This window comes from Plasmopara halstedii, assembly GCF_900000015.1.
Source record: "Plasmopara halstedii genome assembly, contig: Scaffold_3060, whole genome shotgun sequence".
NCBI lineage: Eukaryota > Oomycota > Peronosporomycetes > Peronosporales > Peronosporaceae > Plasmopara > Plasmopara halstedii.
Genome location: NW_020189964.1, coordinates 1,082,017 through 1,095,592, shown reverse-complemented (window position 1 = coordinate 1,095,592; position 13,576 = coordinate 1,082,017). Strand labels below are relative to the sequence as shown.

At 45.5% G+C, this 13,576-nt stretch overlaps 6 protein-coding genes across 6 annotated transcripts in view; 2 read left to right on the top strand and 4 right to left on the bottom strand.

Annotated features, from left to right (window-relative positions):
- Positions 1–54: 54 nt before the first annotated feature.
- On the bottom strand, positions 55–3,666 carry PHALS_06745 (copper-translocating p-type atpase; the record flags this gene model as incomplete). The annotated part of the gene is made up of 1 exon (XM_024720090.1): positions 55–3,666. One exon carries the CDS (start codon positions 3,664–3,666, stop codon positions 55–57), a length of 3,612 nt encoding a protein of 1,203 aa, XP_024585324.1.
- A 166-nt stretch (positions 3,667–3,832) lies between these two features.
- Positions 3,833–5,123, top strand: PHALS_06744 (60s ribosomal protein; the record flags this gene model as incomplete). Its single annotated transcript, XM_024720088.1, has 3 exons — positions 3,833–4,172; positions 4,511–4,689; positions 4,971–5,123. The coding sequence occupies 3 exons, from the start codon at positions 3,833–3,835 to the stop codon at positions 5,121–5,123; spliced, it is 672 nt and encodes a 223-aa protein (XP_024585323.1).
- Positions 5,124–5,544: 421 nt separating this feature from the next.
- PHALS_06743 (obg family gtpase) lies at positions 5,545–7,104 on the bottom strand (the record flags this gene model as incomplete). The annotated part of the gene is made up of 5 exons (XM_024720087.1): positions 5,545–5,614; positions 5,679–5,717; positions 5,798–5,949; positions 6,010–6,569; positions 6,642–7,104. 5 exons carry the CDS (start codon positions 7,102–7,104, stop codon positions 5,545–5,547), a joined length of 1,284 nt encoding a protein of 427 aa, XP_024585322.1.
- Positions 7,105–7,136: 32 nt separating this feature from the next.
- PHALS_06742 (uncharacterized protein) lies at positions 7,137–7,727 on the top strand (the record flags this gene model as incomplete). The annotated part of the gene is made up of 1 exon (XM_024720086.1): positions 7,137–7,727. One exon carries the CDS (start codon positions 7,137–7,139, stop codon positions 7,725–7,727), a length of 591 nt encoding a protein of 196 aa, XP_024585321.1.
- Positions 7,728–7,892: 165 nt separating this feature from the next.
- Positions 7,893–11,495, bottom strand: PHALS_06741 (hypothetical protein F443_16459; the record flags this gene model as incomplete). The annotated part of the gene is made up of 1 exon (XM_024720085.1): positions 7,893–11,495. One exon carries the CDS (start codon positions 11,493–11,495, stop codon positions 7,893–7,895), a length of 3,603 nt encoding a protein of 1,200 aa, XP_024585320.1.
- Positions 11,496–12,207: 712 nt separating this feature from the next.
- PHALS_06740 (triosephosphate isomerase glyceraldehyde-3-phosphate dehydrogenase) overlaps positions 12,208–13,576 on the bottom strand; it is a gene marked incomplete at both ends in the record, with an annotated part of 4,407 nt that continues 3,038 nt past the window's right edge. Inside the window, 4 exons of the mRNA XM_024720084.1 lie at positions 12,208–12,262; positions 12,315–12,353; positions 13,230–13,285; positions 13,341–13,388. Of these exons, the coding sequence (XP_024585319.1) occupies positions 12,208–12,262; positions 12,315–12,353; positions 13,230–13,285; positions 13,341–13,388 (198 nt within the window). The remainder of the gene's footprint in view (positions 12,263–12,314; positions 12,354–13,229; positions 13,286–13,340; positions 13,389–13,576) is intronic.

Below are 13,576 nucleotides of genomic sequence, written 5' to 3'. Positions count from 1 at the left end.
AAACATATCAGAAAACCATTTTGCTTTTTTTCCATCCTGAACTTGTAGCTCCACTCAACCATGCTTCGACAGCAGAGGCGTCGACTCGATAACGTCGATTGTTAGGTGATTTTGTTTAAGTCCCCAGTCACCACCGAATGGCGGCTTCCAGCGATTAAGTAGCAATGAAAAGAGGATCACCGGCACGGACGATAATAGTTCTGACAATCCAGCGAGAGCTGGAGGAATCCATATCCCGAGAGGAGCATACAATGCCCCACAAGCAATCGGCATCATCAGCAGATTGTACATAAATCCCCACGCAAAGTTGTGCTTAATACGTCGGTTAGTTGCGTTTGAAAGCGCTCGAGCATTAAGTAAATCGCGAAGATCATCTTTGACCAAGACAACGTCTGCAGCGTCAAGCGCTACATCCGTTCCAGCACCAAGTGCAACGCCTACGTCTGCTGTTGCCAGCGCTGGAGCATCATTCACACCATCCCCTACAAACGCGACGCGCAGCCCTAAACTTTGAAGTAAGCGCACCTTGTCAACCTTTTGATGCGGTAGACACTCAGCAAGCACCGAGCTTTCGGGCACGCCTAATGTCGCCGCCACAGTCTTGGCCGTGCCGCGCTGATCACCAGTCAGAATCCATGGTTGAATTCCGTAGCGCTTCACCTGTTCGATGACACGCTTAGCTTCCGGACGCAATGTATCTCGAAGTGCGATCGCCGATACTAATTCACCGTCAACAACAACAAAGACCACAATGCTGCCTTCAGACTGGAATCGTTTGTTTGTTAAAATGAACTCGGGAGGAACATTTAAAGTGCGGGAGCCAGCATACGTCTGCTGTCTTAGCCAAACAAGAGAGCCGAGATGCACATCGACACCTCGTACTGTACAGTGAACACCACATCCCGGTATGGCCTCAAATATTTCAGCCTCGTCGACTTGTGATCCTTGAAGATGGGTTATTGCGTGTGCTAGAAGAGCTCTACCAATGGAATGTTCACTGCTCTTCTCAACAGCAGCGACAAAGCTCCAAAGCTGTGATTCGGTCATAGATGTCTGCAGTGTAAAGACACTGGAGACCTCAAGTTGCGCACTTGTGAGTGTTCCTGTCTTGTCGAACACAACGGCATTAACTTCTTCAAATGCTTCTAGGGCGCGACCTCCTTTGAAAAGAATACCTATTTGAGAACCTTTAGTTGTCGCAATCATAATTGCTGTCGGCACAGCAAGACTGATTGCACAAGGGCAACTGATGACTAGCACTGTGATCGCGAAGCGCAGTGCAAACGGAAAAGGCGCCCACCCTTGTGTTTCAACTTGACCGTACATAGCAAGCGAATACCACACTAAGAATATCAGACCCGCGAGAATAATGATGAATGTTGTAAAATAAGCAGCCACGGCATCTGCAACGCTCTGGCGCAAACCACGAGAGGCCTGTGCTTCCCCTACAAGTCGGACCATGCGTGCCAGCATAGATTCATGAATGGTATGACTCACCTGCATGATTAAAACACCATGAAAATTAATAGATCCACCAATGACGATGTCCCCAGGCTCCTTAGCTACTTTATGAGCTTCACCCGTCACCATGGACTCGTCCAAAACACAAGCGCCTTTGACAACAACGCCATCCGTTGGTATGCGTGTTCCAGGAAGGACTTTGAGCAGATCACCACGTTCCACGAGCGCCACGTCAATGTATAACTCTTTTTCGTCCCCTTCTTCGAGCAAAATGGCTGTCTTAGCTTGCATCCGCAGCAATGAATCCACACTGTTCGATGCACGAGCTTTGACTAGTGTTTCAATGAACCGACCAACGAGAATGAGAGTAACCAGGAACACAGTGACTTGAAAGAATGTATTCTTTCGTAGCGAGTCGTCTTGAGCTGAGTGCTCAGGCAACTTTGTTAGTTGATCCGCTTGAGAATCTTGTGGTTGAGATTTTGCGATCGCACCAGAAACAACAGTGAAGATGGAAAAAGCGTACGCTGTGCAAGCACTCAGCGAAATGAGGACATCCATGGTAACGCGCCCACCGTAACGCAGAGCCAAAAAGGCGCTCTCGTGAATGGGACGCGCTATGAGGAAAAGCACCGGCGTCGCGCATGCTAATTCCACCGCATCCTTTATACTCAAGCGGTTTGCAGAGCCAAAAAATCCTACATCTTCTAGATTAGTACGAGACGATGGGTAAAGGACCGGCAAAACAAACTCGATGAGTATAACTGGTAGCGACAGCAAGCTGCTCCAGAGCAAGTGCTTAGCGATGCGTTGCATTTCTTCCGCACTCGCACGAACTGATGGCGTTCTTGGAGTTGATGCTTGTACGGCAGACCCTAGCTCTTGCGACAAGTAATTACATATTCGTCGAGCACCTATGAGGTCGGGATTGTACTCGACTATTAGTGCTTTGCCGAGAGCCTTCTGGTTTTTTACGTCTTTTACTCTAACGACACCGGAGATTGCCAGTGCCAGCTTCTGAGCTTGTATCGATCTCTCGGGTTGGCCAAAATATAGCATGACACTCACCAGATCGTCACTGGACAGCACACTTGGCTCAAATCCCAAGGAAGCCACTGTGTCTTCAATAGTTTTTGCCGTGACGAGTTGCGGATCAAAACAAAACACTCCACGACTTGTAAGCAGACTCACATTGACATCCGTGACTCCTCGCTGAGTACTCATAAACTTTTCAATGCGCGTACAGCAGCCATTGCACGTCATTCCACTAATGTTCAAGCGAAGAACTTCCAGTGACTCATTTGATTTAGTCTTTGGTCCTAAATTTGTAGACTGGAACCTTTGTTTCTCGAGAGAAGCCCCACGATCACGACGAAACTCCATCAATCGCTCTAAGAAACTCGAAGATCTCTCAGGAGGTGACAGATCCTGCGCACCAATTGAGTAGCAACCTGAATTTGAGGGCTCTTGATTAGCCATAAGAGGAGATGAGCAGCAATTACCAAGAGAAGGCGTCTGAGAATTAGACATGTAGAGCTTCGACGTCTTTACCTTGTTTCGGTTTCCACAACAATCGTCAGCGTCGGCCTTAATACTCGCTGCTTTCGAGCAACATTTAGACAATGATGTCGTTTTGTTTGACTCACAAATGTTACGATCATTTGCATTAATAGCTATTCTATTGGATACGTAGCAGTAAGGGCTACTCGATGCCTGGACCACTCTCGACGCACAACATTTCTTTTGAAAGTCTATCGCTGATACATCCGGATCATTTAAAGTTGCACGCTGCTTTGACGAGCAGCAATTTAATGGCTTCGAACCAGTTTGATCACAAAAATTGTCTATATTCGTGGATATGTGGACGACCTTCACATCAGTCTTCATGATTTCAGCTCTCTTCTCGTTGCAGTTTGACTTGTTTTTGAAAGAGCAGCTTTCATCCATCTTCTCGTCATTCTTTCTTTTGCAGCAGCTGCCCATTTTCATTTTCTCTTTGTTTGCACAACTATCGATAGCGTCAGCCTGCGCATCAATCACTTCTTCGTCGTCGTCACCGCTCGATCCGGACACAGTAGTTTTCCCCTCGTCGCTATTGAAACCATCACAGCAATTTCGCGCGTACGAAGGATCCGGTAGCCCAGCATTTGCAGATCCGTATGACTTCAATGAGGCTTTTCGACGACGACCCTTGCGCTTACCCATCCTGGTAATAACGTTTGATAATTTTGTTGTTTGATGCTTCGAACAATAAGTATTCCTAACCCTGACCGGTTACGTTATTCGTATTAGAGTGCTGTGTGCCACACCATCTGATAGTGTTGGCCACGGTTGGCCCTCGAACACCTTCAGTTCTTTTCTATCCTTCACCATGGCCGTTTCCAAGACTTCTAACGTTGTACTCGCCCGTGGCATCAACGCCATCTCACGCAATAGCCTCTCAAAGAAGAATGGTCGCGGTATGATGGTTAAAAAGGGTGGCGAAAAGAAGGTTGTTGCCAAGCAGAAAGCAACGACTCGAAAGTGGTACCCTGCTGACTTCATCCCTAAGCCACTTAAGTCAGCCAAGACAAAGCGCAACAGTGTAAAGACTGCGAAGCTGCGAAAGTCTATCACACCAGGCACAATTTTAATTCTACTTACTGGTCGCTTTCGTGGCAAGCGTGTCGTCTTCCTTAAGCAATTGGCTTCAGGTCTATTGCTCGTTACTGGTAAGTTACAGCAGAAAGATCTTTCAATGTCTGGAGCCAACATTCCAGTGATGCAAACTTGACAATGCGAGAAGCATTTCGCCGTCCGTGCCTATCTATTGGTGCTGATGTGTGCCAAGTCTTATGGCTTTTCGCGACTTGCGTCTCTTTTTAATGAGGAGATTCATGTTGTGGATAGTCTGGGATCCCTGACACTTGTTAGTATCAGTGGATAGCAAAGATGAATTCATGCTAAAGATTTATATGATTATGAGACCTGAGGGATAATGGCTCCAGGGCAGTATAGCATCAACTCGTTCTAGGCGAACTGACGCTGTGTAATTGATGGATTAATTCAGGTCCGTACAAAGTCAACGGCGTACCCATTCGTCGTGTGAACCAGTCTTACGTGATTGCTACTTCGACAAAGGTAAATATCGAGGGGCTGAATCTTCCAGCCATCGATGACGCCTACTTTGCCAAGGAGAAAGCTGCCAAGAAGAACAAAGAGGATCAGTTTTTTGCACAGTCAAGCGCGGTAAGTCTTTGGCTTTTATCTATATCTACGGCCCATGTGAGCGTCCCATTTCGGTTGGTCAATTTCGAAATACCTACTACACGGTCTTTCTACAATGTGTGATTGTCATGCATTGGAGGCTGAGGGTATTGAACAAATTTGGTTCTTTATAGCATGACGGATTGAGAGGAATAATGTTTTATAAGACACCTACCACGTCCTTTGAGCGCTTGGGATCGCTTGCTTCGGCACATAAGCTCCCTATTAGACGCTGACTATGTTGCTGTTATTTTTCGTTTTAGGCTCCCGTCATCCCAGAGCAGCGCAAGCAGGACCAGAAGGCTGTGGACTCGGTTCTGCTGAAAAAGCTTGATGCTGAGCCGTTCCTTAAGGCCTACTTGAACGCTAAATTCTCGTTGACCAAGAATGACCGCGTCCACACCTTGAAGTTTTAAAATTTGCTTTAGCAAAATGTTATAGCGGCATAATGTGTAATGGCTAAAAGACTGAAAGAACATATATACTTGCTGAAGTAATTTACCAGTTGATGTATTCTTAATACCATGCGTTAGCTCACCAGAGAAGTTGATAAACATAAGGTTACAGTTACCTGCGTTATGCTTCATAGTGCAATGACTTCAGGCGCAGCGACAGTTTGGATGCTAGATATTGTTACGCCACACATAGATTAAAAAAGTTTTGTTGCCTGACTTTAGCTAATGTTAACGCTTTCTGGACTCGATATCACGATGAAAACAGCGAGCCGAGCATGTCACAAGAATTTAGATGCTTCAGAATTTGCATTCAATCTATGCGAGAAGAATGGCTTTCTAATACTATGAGCACGTTTGGTTGACTTTTTTGTAAAGCCTTTTTCTAGCTATCGTTCTCAATCATCCATCGAAGTGTGCGCGCTACCGTATCAATATCGACTCTATGCAATGCGCTGTAAGCCAAGGTAAAAACTTAGAATTCACGCTTTTGAATCATGGCAATCGTTCAGCACTGACCTGACTGGAAGTACAGCGAGATCGGTTGATTGTCGCAGCCTGTGAACATTATTTTCAGCGCCTGTTACACAGCACCACAGTGTTACTAGAGCTAACAATCGAAGAGGACACTTCCAAACTTTCCTTGCTCATCCATCTTGTTCGCAACGATAAGAGAAGGCCGCGAGGAAATTCCAGGAGCGTACAGCTCCAGCTCTCGTTGTAAGTGGTTGAAATCAACTAAAGGATCTCGTCCTTCAGAACCTGCTGTATCAAGCACATACATCAAAATCTACGATTTGTGCATCACACCCATTAGTACCCTCACAGAGCACTTGACACTAATTTATACCTTTGTTCGTTCAATATGGCGCAAAAAGTCGTGTCCTAGACCGACATTGCGGTGCGCACCATCAATCAGTCCTGGAATGTCCGCCACACTCAGCCGATATGTGTCTGGAAACTCCACAATGCCCACGTACGGATGAAGTGTGGTAAAAGGGTATGGTGCAATCGCAGGAGTAGCACGACTCAGCACACTGAGCAAGGTAGATTTGCCAGCATTAGGATATCCCACAAGTCCAACATCAGCAATGGTTTTGAGCTCCAGCTCGTAATACTGCGATGTACCAGGCGACCCTCTCGTCTTGTTTTCAGGCATTAGTTTGCGTAGTCGTCCAGATTTGGTCGTCTTGCCAGCCAAAATGCGGTTACCTAGTCCAGGTTTACCCCCTTTTGCAGCCAAAAAAGTTGTACCTGGTTTGTCCAGGTCAGCCACAACCTCCATTCTGTCCACAACCTCATACTCGCCAGTATCCATTTCACGCTCGTAACGTTCGACACGCTTAACGAGTGTGCCACATGGAACCTTAACGTAACAATACTTGCCTCTCTTTCCAGCAGAATCGTTTGCTGCAGCAAAGGGACGAATACAACAGTCAGCACTGCGCTCAATTAAATTATCAGATTTATTGCAGGACGTACGCATGCCGTTGGTGCCTGATTCACCTTTAAAATGATGAGTAGCATTTGCTAAATTCTGCACTTTATCGTTGGCTTCAATTATCACGTCACCTCCTGCACCGCCGTGTCCTCCATTAGGACGCTTACGCGTCGTTGACTCGGCAACAAAGCTCGCACAACCGTTGCCACCGTGACCACCTGTGGCCTTGATGCGAATGCGGTCGACAAAGCGGCGCTTCGAGTGCTGTGCGCGACGTATGCGTACCTTTTGCTTCACGTGCTCCTCCACATTATAGCTCACATTTTCGTTCAGTTTGTCCAGATCATTCCAGTGTAACTCTTGATCGTCCACTTCGAGCTCCACATCATCATCATCTCCGTGTTTTTGTACACTTAACGCACGCATTGATGGGAGGCTTTTAAGCGACCGCGGACGCAATGGCGCAACAGTCAATCCATTAAGCAGCTTCGATAGACAAAACATGGTTTGGCCAGTGTTTGTCGATGTAAAACATAATGGCATTTTTAAATCAAAATTTAGGAATGGCAGGGAGAAATGGCGACGACTTTAACCGTTTGTATGAGCGGCTGGTGGTGCAGCGAACAAGCATACAAAGGCAAGCCAAGCGAGCGATCCATAAGGTATCTACACGTGCACATCCCGAGGCTGAAACGCAGCACAAAGCTTCCGTAGTAGCTCATGAATTTGAAAAGATCAGACGTCAGCAGCAGCAAGAGCACGACGCAGAAGTGGCCTGTAGAATGAAAAATCTTCATCTTGCCAGAAATCTGCGTGGCGCTGCGCAAAGGATAGATTGTAGCCCCCACCACCTTGCGTTAGTTCTAATTGACGCTACTGAGAAGAGTGAACGTCTGTTTCTGAAAAGGTATCAAAAGACTAAAAGACGACGTACTAGACGACAGGAAGCACTATATTCGAAAATGGACCGACGGATACGACTAGAGAGAATCGCAGCCAGGTATATTATCATTATCGCTGCACCAGCCAACTTGGCTGACGTGATGCCGATGGGTGCTATACCCTATATGTTAGGCTATTCCTTCGGCGAAGTGATGTTTTTGAATCCCAAACAGCTACGACGATAGAGGGAAGGCATCGTGCGATCGATGAGCTGCTCTTTTTCTCTCCTCCATACTCAAGACTTTTGTCTCGAATTGGATATGCTGGAAGAGGAAACGTAGTGCCTGCTGCACCTCGGAGATTGAACAAAGTAGGACATGTTTTCATAATTTTGGTAGAGGTAACATCACTTACTTAACTGAACCAACGATAGAGTTCCGGTTCATGAGCAATCGTGTCTCAGCAGCTCCAGCGTAACCATCTTTCGAGAAAGCAAAACCATGATATCCTCTGTGCATCGTCGTCCTATGTTGTGGCTTGGGTCGACTACTCGTTGGAAGCACAGAACCATTTTTAACTGCGGGATTTTTTGCACAAGGAAGTCGAGCTGGTGTCGCCACTGACGCATCACTATTGTCATTCCATTCCAAGAGCTTGCAATCAAGCTTAAACTTCATAACCTCCTTTGCGAGTTGCCAGTACTCTGGAAAGTATGTAGACTGAATACTGTTCAGTAAATGAGTGTACAGGAGCGTAGCCACGGGAGCTAGCATGAAAATCAGCCAAAAAGCCGAGAGCCCAAAGGCTTGGTCTAGCATTAACTCCCACGTGAGATCCGAGAGAAAATAGACGTGACTACAGATCAAGGCGATAAGGAGCCAGGCCAGCAATGACCCAATGTATAGGATACAATTAAGAAAGTGGAAACTATTTTGATACATGATGAGCTTGACGTTAGCGACGGACACGACAAGAGTAAAGACCATAAACCCCTCCAGCCACATTGTTGGACTTGATCCAGCATACCCCGCGCTTTGAAAGCTGTAAATTGTGATGAATGTTATGATGAGGCTTTCTAGAATTGCACCTAAGACCCAAAGCGAGAAAGAGTGGGTGTTGATGTCTTCATCGCGAGGCCCCGTGAGATAAAGTTTGGGATAAGTGATAGCGACTTCATCACTAACATCTTGGTCCAATATTGAAGCTGCGACAATGGGAATAGCTGTAAATGCAATGTTGTACAACTGAGAGCCGCTTTCTAAAAAGAACTTTTGGCCAGAAAAGCCACACAGGAGAGTGTACCAGTACTGAGCAGCGGTAAAGAGAATATTTTTATAGAAAATGTAAAGTACCAACTGCGCCATACGCCGGTAATTCCAACGACCGTGCACGAGTAACAATCGCTGCAAATAGCGAAACTGTGCAATAGCGTAGTCGCTCGAATTCACCGCCTGCATACCTTCCTGACCTGAAATACCCACTCCAATGTGAGCTTCTTGGATCATCGAAACGTCGTTTGCCCCATCTCCAATCGCTAGGGTTCGAACACCAGGAACAAATTCTTTGATCAAAGCGACCATTTCAGCTTTTTGAGCCGGTGAAACTCTGCAAGCAATCACGGCTTTACAATACTGAGAAAATTCAGCCAAAAGTGCACGACAAGGTCCACGAAGGGCAAACATGAGTGTTTCACCATCAATAACAAGAGCCAACTCGCGCAGTTCACCTCTAGTACTTGGTGGTGAAGCAAGGTATGCCGTGACGTCAGCATTGCGAATAAATATCTCTTCCCTTAGAAGATTTTCGAGTCCTTCAGAGGTTGGAGCATTTTTTGCATTGATGATAAAAAGCTTCATTTCGTTTACAACAAGCTGACAAGCAAAACCAATGTTGATGGCAGTCTCCTCTTTATCGCCTGTGAGTACCCAGATCTTGATTCCCGCACGAGCTAAATTTCCGACTGTGTCTGGAACACCTGATTGCAGTTTATCTTCAATCGCTGTTGCTCCGAGCAGTTCAAGGTCGCACTCAATCTCATTCATGCAAGCATCAATTTCGTTCGGAAGATCTTTTTTGCGTTTGTCAATTTCATCTAAATTATTCTGGGCATCATGAAAACGTGTAGCCCATTCAGCATAATAGGAAGGCACAACTTCTCGAACTGCGATCGTGAGCGTACGAAGTCCATCTTCCGCGTACTGATTAATGTGGCGGCGGGTTATCTCTTGTAAAAGAGATAAACTTGTGTCCGTCGCCTTATCGTTTGCAAGTAACCCATATATGATCACATCGGCACCTTTCGAGTACAAAAAAACCTTACCGTTTGGATGACGAATGATTGTGCTCATGCGCTTTCTTGTGCTATTAAATTCAAGCACGTCCAAAATTTCGTACTTCTGGTTCACTCCGCGAACGTTTACGTGAGCAATTCCAGGAGATCGATTCACAAATTCATACCCAAAGAATCCTGCACCTGCAACAAGTGCCTGCTCATCAGGAGATGAAGCCGATAGTGTAACGTGTGGCGAATTCTCGTGACGTTCCGGAATGACAGTATGACACACGGCAAGGTGTGTAAAAAAGGCATCAATGCGTCCTTGCTGAATTGATCCCGACTTCCCCTTCATATCGTCAAACAACTCTGGACCATCAAAATTTACATAAGGAACTTTCGGCCCCTTTAATTGTGTAGTTAGATTTGGGAGAGGTTTTCCGGCACGCCGGAGCGCTGCTAATCCGATTTCAGTAGTGCCGTTGCCGTACGAGACACCACCAATCGAACACTTTCGAAATTCCATCACATTGCATGTCAGAGTGCCAGTTTTATCCGAGAAAATGTAAGAGATCTGCCCAAGTTCCTCGTTAAGCGCCATTGAACGCACAAGAGTCGGCGTGTCTGTGTCAGGATGATAAATGTTGATGTCATATTGAATAAATTGCGCTTGAAGATACTTGACCATACTCATAGAGACAGCTAGCGAAATGGGAACAAACTGGTACATGAGTAGTAGATAGTAGAACAACATGATGAGCCAGTCCAACACAACTCCGTTTTCAGACGCAGTCAACGCAAGATACCACACAGACTTGTTTTTGGCCTTCCAACTCACTGCTCCTGTCGCACCAACAGCGCTGAAAATAACCAGAATGAATAGCAACACGATCGTGTACTGGTTGATGGATCGGTCCATGGAACTCATCTTAGATGGAGGGGCTGAATTACTCATCATAATCTTTGTGTCTTTACCAGTATTTAAAACAACACCATGTACCCAGTCAGTGTTGCGAATGATACACCCACGTAAGATGATACTTTCGTACGGAATCGCGGCATTATCTTTTCCAACAAGCTCAAGCACACCTTGAAAGGAATTGATTGCATTGTTCGGGTGTTCACACCGAACGACACCTTTCATTTTGGCCAAATTGTCGATTGAACCCATGTCTGTTAAAGTGCGCTCCATGGCGGATCGAACCTTCATATTCGTTTCTCCATCTAAAGACTTGGTTTCAACATAGCAAATACCGCAAGGTGGTTGATTTGGAGTTTCACTCACAGCAAGTACAAGTATATCAGCTGGTACGAGTCCACGATTCGAAATTTTGACGATATCTCCCACTACGACGTCAGCCCACGGAGATGATTTAAATTGTCTGGATTCACGATCCAGCACGAGAGTTGGACTAGCATTGGCACTATCGTCGGCCTGATGGCGTTTGTGATCTTCAAGAATCGCAAAGACACCATCAACCGCTATGATGAAGACTAGTGGGGGTAATGTCGAGGGATTACCATTTGTGTTACTTATCTCTGGGATACACTGTAAGATGCAGATAACAAGAAAATAAAGGTTGGAAAGTTTACGAAAACTTTCGAAGAGAAACTTAGGCAGAAAGCTGACAATAGTGTACTTTGACGTAACAATGAAATTACTGCAGTAACCGGCTTCGCTGTTGCGATGCGCGTCGTTTAAATGGACCAACCGAAAGTCGCCTGAAGCTCCTTGGTCCATTATGCGATCACAGATGAGAAGAAGAGTGCAAAGTTCTGATGAAGCTGGCAGCGTGTAAGAAAAAGAAAGTTCAGAGTTCAGCTGAAATTGGCGGATCAAAGGCGAAAAGTCCCAAGTGAAGTCAATCTCTGAGTATGAGCATAGTGAGAAGTGACGAAGGAGTTTCGCTTTCGTATCTGGTGTCAGGCTAATAGTGTTACGGCACATGGGTATGAAATTCTATAAATGTATCTCAAATGCCAAGTGAGAAATACTTGCATGAAGCACTAAGTAAAAGCGCTCAGATCTCTATACAAATCATCCATCCTGCAAACTTTGGTGAATTTCTATTCAAAAACTGCTGAATGCACTTCTACATTTTTCAAATTCATGTTTTATTAACTTCGACAAACATTAGCGGTCGTTTCTGTTGTGATTCTTGCTCAGAATGTTAAACTTAAGCACTTGGGGTTAGACAGGTGACGCAAATTTCAAACAAACCATCGTTTGAGTGCCACGCGATTTGATGGCGCTTTTAGGTTGTCAAAGCCGGAAACAGACGTAGTCAGAGGTGCATGTGAGGGCGATCTTTTCATTGCTTGCTATCTTGAAAAAAGCGCTCTATACCTAAAGTTGTGCAGGTTGAAGTGATAAAAATGGAAGCACTGTCGTAAAGTCGAATTACGCAACGATCAGTTTGTTAGTATCCAAAAGTGCCCTCACTATAACATTTTTAGCCGACTCGACTGAGTGACTTTCGATCAAGAAATCTGATGGCGAATTCTAACCTGAAGGGCATTTATGTGAGTATGCGGCATTTATCTAAACGTCAGCACGCACCGAATAGATGAAGGCTCCGGGCACACTTGCGCACATTCCCTTTTAAAGCATAATTTTGAATTGGATGACCATATACTGGAGTATATATCTCTGTTAGCACCAATCATGTTGGTTTTCTTGTCAGTTGAGACACAACGCTAACCTGCAGTTTACATCGTTGCGGCGTCGTAGTGAGAATTCATTTCATGTGAAATATAGAGGTATCGCCTATCTCTCCAAAACTTCGTTGGGGAGACTTTCAAAGCAATTGTATGCCGGTCTAGCGCTACATTTCTGCAAATGCAAAGTTAATCGTGCACGTGGCTACCTGAGCTTAGAAAAGAACGTAACATCTTTATAGTTATATCTTCATCTGCACATTGAATACGCCACAAGATTACAAACTTGCAACGTCAGGTATTATGTATTATCTCATGAAAAAGAAACAGGTAACACCGACACAAAACTGAAGTGGTATTGGGTGCAAAAAATGTATCCAAGTATGTTGCCCACAGAGTGAATAAAATTGCTTGTGGGTCAACGCGGCGGAGCCATGGACGCAAGTCGTTTAACTGAAGCGTAAGCAGATTATTGTAGCCAGCACGTTGTATTGGCTGGCAGGCTTGAATGCTGATTTGTAATTCCATGGCTAGGTTATCCTTCACGACCATGGTGAGACCAGAAATAGATCTCAAGATCATCTGCCAACAGCCTAGTGGCACACTTTTCATTTATTTTGCCAGAGTTGCTCCTCCTTCCTAATTCTGCCAAGTATTCACGCAAATGGCAGAATTGTGGTCATTTATTCTTCTGTCGAGCCCGAACGATTACCACCTAATGTATGATACAGGCCAATATGTACAAACAGACGTGTTCTTGCGTCCTGAAGAACAAGTCGGACAGCGAGTTAAACCCTGGATTACCCTCCGCACCCACCTTGTGCCAGTCTGGGATACATTCGCCTGGTATTTCGAGAAAATGCCGCCCAAGCTCTGTGCACACTTCGTCACAAAGAGCAAGAAGCACAAAAGCTAGACGACCACGTACACAATCAGGATCCCATCCATGCGTCGGCCTTTGAGGTCGTCGACTAGGCTGATTTTCATGATTTCAAAAACAGCACCAGTCAATAACGCCTGTTTTTTTTCACTTTTTTCAAAGGATCAAGGGCCCCCAGCTCAGTGGATGGGATATACTCAACACACTGTGGGTGCCCTAATTTGCCTTTATTTGGGCTGTGCAGGCGGGTCAATTACACATATTGTGCAGCGGAGCCGCCGTAC